The 6,143-nt window shown below is 35.5% G+C and overlaps 1 protein-coding gene across 1 annotated transcript; it reads right to left on the reverse strand.

Annotated features, from left to right (window-relative positions):
- Nucleotides 1-1,679: 1,679 nt before the first annotated feature.
- Nucleotides 1,680-4,707, reverse strand: LOC148113815 (vomeronasal type-2 receptor 26-like). The gene is made up of 3 exons (XM_087893407.1): nt 4,564-4,707; nt 3,112-3,993; nt 1,680-1,922 (listed from the first exon to the last, which is right to left on the reverse strand). Exons 1-3 carry the CDS (start codon nt 4,705-4,707, stop codon nt 1,680-1,682), a joined length of 1,269 nt encoding a protein of 422 aa, XP_087749533.1.
- Nucleotides 4,708-6,143: the final 1,436 nt, after the last annotated feature.

Consider the following 6,143-nt stretch of genomic DNA (forward strand, 5'->3'; position numbering starts at 1 on the left):
AGAAACAAGGGGATGAAAATACCATGGCATTGATAGAGCTCCCACACAGAATTTTGCTGTGTACTTTTATTGATGCTAAGGTAAAAATGTCCTTGAGTCAAGGTCCTTTACAGACAAAAAAAATACATCCACATCGGATTTGGGTTTCAGAAGGTTCTGACCAGTTCTGGTGAACCTGTAGCAGGAATTTTGAGTAGTTCGGAAAACTGGTAGTAAAAATTCTGACTGCCCCTGCCCCCATCTATTCTCTGCCTCCCAAGTCCCAGCTGATTGGGAGGGAATTGGGATTTTGCAATAATCTTCCCCTGGAGCGGGGTGGGAATGGAGATTTTATAGTATCCTTTGCCTGCCACGGCCAAGCCACGCCCACCAAGCCATGCCATGGCCATCCTGCCACACCGACAGAACCGGTAGTAAAAAATTTTGAACCCACCCCTGATCCACATAGCTCTCTTGACCATGGAACACAGGTTATTTACCTTGTCTTCTTTGTGTTTTTTCCCCCAACGTTCTAGGGCCTTGGAATTTTCTAGTCTTCTGGTTAATAATTACCAAGACAAATCACATCATTTAGATTCTATCACTATCAACAAGATCTGTTAGATCAGGTGTGTAACTTGCATCATCACGGCATCATCACGTGACATATTGTGACTTTTTTCCCCTTCACTGAACTGGGTTTAGGCATGGCCAGAGCATGACGCATCCGACCCATTAGCTGCAAATTTCACAGCCCTGTGTTAAATGCTGGTTCCTGCTGTGATTTAAGATTATATATATTATATAATAATATGGGTAATATAATTCAGAGGGTTTTACGGAATAGATTCAGATAGTTATACTAATTTTTGGAATTATTTTGATTAGAATTCAATTATTTTTGATATGGATTTTAAATTGATAAATTTTAAACTATGGGCCAAATTTAATTATTTTAAATCTATTTTTAATCGTATTTATGTATAAATGTTTTTGTTTTGGCTGTTCACCGCCCTGAGTCCGAAAGGAGAAGGGCGGTATAGAAATTCGAATAATAAAATAAAATAAATAAAATAAATTATTCCACTTTTCAACACTGTGTGTGTGTGTGTGTGTGTGTGTGTGTGTACACACAAAAGGTTTGTTTACATATTTATATTATTACATCACTTCTGAAGGTTTTTTCCCTTTTCTTTTTTAATGTGGTGGGAGTATTGTCAATTAAACAACCCATCCGTTAAAATTCATCATTTCAAATATTATTCCCTGCCATATCTTTTAGTATTTCAGTCAAGAGAAAGCAAGAAAAAAATCACTGGAACAGGTCATGTTTATTCAGTTAAACACTGATAACCTCATTCCGGATTACCCAAATCTGGTTAAACCTGCTTGGTTTACACATAATTAAGAGGTTCTCATGGAATAAATTGGGATAATTCTCCCAATTACAGTACCTGTGCAGCACCTTTTCTGCCCTGTCTAACTGTGTAAAAGCTTTGTTCACATGGTTATTACATCACTTCTAAAGGCATTTTTTCTTCTTCTAACTTGCAGGAGTACTGTATGGCAATTAAACCTTCCTTCCTATAACATCAATCCTTATAAATTTTCCCAGGCACATCTTTTAATATTTCAGACATAGGAATCAGGAATTATCCCACAGATCACATCTATTCAATTAAAACGTTAGTAACCTCATCCTAGATTATCCAAACCTGGTTAAACCTGCTTGGCCAAACGATGGCTTCTTCGTCAATTTTTAATATATCCTCTTGGGAAGTCACAGATCCTATTCCACCAACTTTGACTTTCAAGAAGGATTTGTTTGGGAATGTGACCCAATTGATGACATCAAATCCAGCCTCTAGTTCTCCATTTTGATTGAAAGACAGTGCTTCTCCTGCAGTATTATTGAATGAGATGCTTCTTACAATTTGATTGAACTACAAAACAAAAAAACAGAAACTAAAGGGAGGCAACAAACTATTCATCAGGATCTGTAAAGCGCTGAAATATGGGAAAGAAAATATATTTTTTCATGCAAGCTATATTTAATGGAAGGGACAAACAGTGTCTACCATCCTATGACAAGTTCTCAATATATACAGTACAAGCGTCCTTAAATCTTATAATCTGAGTCTTGGAAGGAAGGGGTTTTTCTCTCACAGTTTGTGAGACATTCATTGGAGTTTATTGGTGTGGAAGAAAGCAGCCAAGACAAATAGAATAGAATAGAATAACAGAGTTGAAAGGGACCTTGGAGGTTTTCTAGTCCAGCCCCCATCTTAGGCAGGAAACCCTACACCACTTCAGACAAATGGTTATCTAATCTCTTCTTAAAAACAGCTAGTGTTGGAGCATTTACAACCTCTGGAGGCAAGTTGTTCCGCTGATTAATTGTTCTAACTGTCAGGAAATCTCTCCTTAGTTCTAAGTTGCTTCTCTTCTTGATTAGCTTAGTAACACAATTTATACAATACATTCATATCCATTCTATTCTAAATTCAGATGTTCAGGAGAAATTCAGAAGGAGTATTGATTTTCTTTAGAAGTATGTTGTTTGGAAAACTTTTTAGCTGAAAGAGTCAAACAAATGTAAAAACCCGGGATTCTACAATTAATTAAATGTTACAGCCAAATGCAGAAGAAAGAAATTTAATTGATTCACCATATTTTATTTCCATGCTGTCATTCAACCAATTCAGGAAATTCCCACTAGTCTCATAACAAACTTAAAAGAGAAATAATAAGAAGTATTTAAATATATTTAGGTACATTTTTTGTAACAATGATGGTTATCACACAACTTAAATTTACAGGAAAATGTCATTTAATAATTAAATTCAGTTACAAAACAGTCTGAAACATACAAAAAAGAAATAGAAGCATTAAAAAAAATCAGGGTTTTTAATGCATTGCAATACTGGAATATTGTGTTTGTTTGTCTAAGAGATATTAACATAAATGCAAAGCAGACAGGAATATAGCTAAAGGTACTCAGTATGAATCCTGTGTGTTCATGGAAAGGCATTTTGCTTCTTTTCCTGACCCTATCTGTTTTTTAGAATCTCTGTGTGTCTGTGATATATGAAGAAAATGGAGAGAAGAAAGCCCTATGATTTGAGACATTACCTTCCATGGATGTAGTTTGAGAAGTTCAGTAAATCCTACAATGCCTATTCTTGCTCTATTTTTGAAGGTTGTTGAATAAGCAACATGTAATGCTTGTGCCAAAATGTAGACTGCATTGTAGATGCTATAGCTGTGGCCAGTCATGTCTGTTTCAAAAACGGATACAGGGAGGGTCTCTATCTTCTCATCACCAGTACAAATCGATTGACTGTCCATCCTGGAGTTGGTCTTCTCGTCAACTAAGGTGCCTGAGAACACACATCCAAATGCCTCTTCCCAGAAAACCCTAATAAAATCATCTTCTTGTTTGAGGTTTGGTTTTATCGTCTGAAGAAATTCCCGAAACCCTAGGACCTCTCTTGAATGAACTGCAAAGGATAGAGCCCCATGGAGAAAATCTAGGTCTTCCCATCTCTGAAAAGGAAGAGATGTGAAATCCATTTGGGCTGTCATAATCCAGATTTTACTATTTCCTGGTAATGGTTTCTCTTCAAATTTTAACATTGAGGGAAACATTCTCAAAATTATCATTTTTTCAATTTCGCCTTGAACTAACACCGAATTGACGATGCTTTTCATGATAGTGTGGTATATTTTCATCCCTCTTTCTACCATATTGTCAATATCAGTCAAATACGAAGCAAATGGGAATTTTTCAATGAAGTCAAAACAGATCCCATTTTGGGCAAACATGGGAACCACATTTTGTACAAACTTCTCCCCATTGTGATTATTCATAGATAGCATCCCAATCCACGTCCATTTAAAATGCTGCAGTAGCTGAAGGATTCCCTCATAATGAAGGTCCATATTTGGAAACATTTGGTGATAGAAACCAGCCTCTTTGTCCTTATTTGTCACTGGAGCAGAGCCATACATAAACTATAGAAAATATAGAAGGATTCAGAAAGGAGACAATAGGCTTTGATTTTTTAAAAAGTGCATTAATGTATTTTTTCATTATAGTACACAAAGCAAAAGTTTAGTTCCATTACATATTAACATGCTTAGATTTGGCATTTGACTCTTCCAACACTTTCAAGCATAATCCATAATCTTTTAAGACTAAGACCCAATTTATCATATATATATTGCCACAATTTTGCTTTGATTTCTTTGGGGCTTCCTTTCCTGTATAAACCTTCACATTTAGTGCATTGTATTGTCTAAGCTCTGGATAGAAATTTATTTATTAAATTAGTTTGTGAATTTCGTCAATAACATTTGGTGTACCAGGAACTTTCTCATCCACTTAACATGGATGAGGTTTGCCATCCTCACATGGAACATCAAACTATTAACAAGAGTGTTTCTTAGATCTGAAAATAAATTTGAAAGAAAAGTGTTCCTCTTGATTTCAGTCAGTGTTTACTTTATGCCAGCGATCAAGTCTTATTTAAATAAAATGAGAAATTTAACTGGATTGCATCCATACTACACATACATGGTTACCTGAGGAAATTTGTAGATGTGTAGAATGATGGCCACATGAAGACATACATCACTGTCAGGTCCTCCAATTATTGCTACTGGATATTTCTGAATGTCACAGTTGTAATTAGGAATTAATCTGCCTTTAGAGGAAAGGAGTTCCATTGTGGCATGGTACATCCATTTTGGATTAAAATGGCTGTTATAGATTTGAAAGCCCAGGGTAACATTGGGTAAAATATGGGGATTAGTATTGATCTCCTTAACAGCAAATACTAAAGCCAGGATATGTTGGTAAATCTGTGTTATGACTCTGAAGGGAGAGGAACATGATTTGCTGTAACTTATTTCTTGCATAGTCTGATATCTATTTTGCCTTTCTTTTCAAATATACTGTAATATAAGGAGTTGATCCAGTCTATATATGTAAGAAGCAATAAGTTTCATTCATTGTACTTATTTAAGATAATAAAATAATCAAAGCACTTTATTTGAAATATATAGTGGCCATCAGATTTACCAAGTTACTTCCTCTTTGGCCAGATATCTCAATATTTTTATTCTAGGAGAGTATTATTAGCATGTCAGTGATGCCTTCACTATTGACCCAGGAAGCAACAGTGAACATCAATCTCTTGGACATTTTTTATGAGAGTTGCTGATGGGATCTATAATGGAGTTCTTTTTCCACCTTTTTCTTCAGTTCCATCTTTTCTCTGGAAATACGTGGCAAGACTAGGACAGTGCTACATGTTAGATTAGGTTAGGATGCTCATCAAATGAAGTTACTAGGGAAGGAACCTTGGCTCTCAACTCCCCCCATGGAGCTTTGTCATTGTGAAAGAAGCAGTACCATTTGAATAAATATGAATATTGAAAAATATAATTAAAGAAAGTATATTGTACATTATCTCCAAAGAAAAGAACATGGGTTCCATAAACCATAAACCAAACCAAATTTAGGGGATGGGGACAATGACAAAAACTTAACTGGACAGAAATAAACATCCATTCTCTAACATTCTTTGCTTGGAATTTGATGATCCAACATCAATCAAGCAAATAAAGGCACCAAATATGCAAAGTACATAAAATGATTATGCATATGCAGGGATACGGTAAATATACAGATATAAAACATATAGCCAGCAATTATTTCATACTCTACAGATGACTCAAGACTACATGGTGAATTTGATGCAAACTATCAGCACACACGTAACTATATCATATGCATAATACAATTCATACAATGACCTTTCACTTACTCACCTTCAAGTCTATTTGACATCTCTCTCTCTCTCTCTCTCTCTCTCTCTCTCTCTCTCTCTCTCTCTCTCTCTCTCTCTCTCTCTCTCTCACCATAGCTGAATACTTACATGAATTTGATGCAAGACATCAGCATATATGTACTGTAAGTATATTACATGCATAACAACATTCAAATTATGCACTTTCAGTCACTCATTTCACTCATTCATCTTCAGGTCTATTTGACATATATCTCTCTGACCATAACTCAATACTTACATACTTTCCTCAAAGAGGTTGCTAGAAGGAGGTGCCTTAAAGTCCATCATCGTATAAAACAGGAAGATCTG

Source organism: Pantherophis guttatus, chromosome 4, assembly GCF_059756535.1.
Source record: "Pantherophis guttatus breed Tessera chromosome 4, ASM5975653v1, whole genome shotgun sequence".
Lineage (NCBI taxonomy): Eukaryota > Metazoa > Chordata > Lepidosauria > Squamata > Colubridae > Pantherophis > Pantherophis guttatus.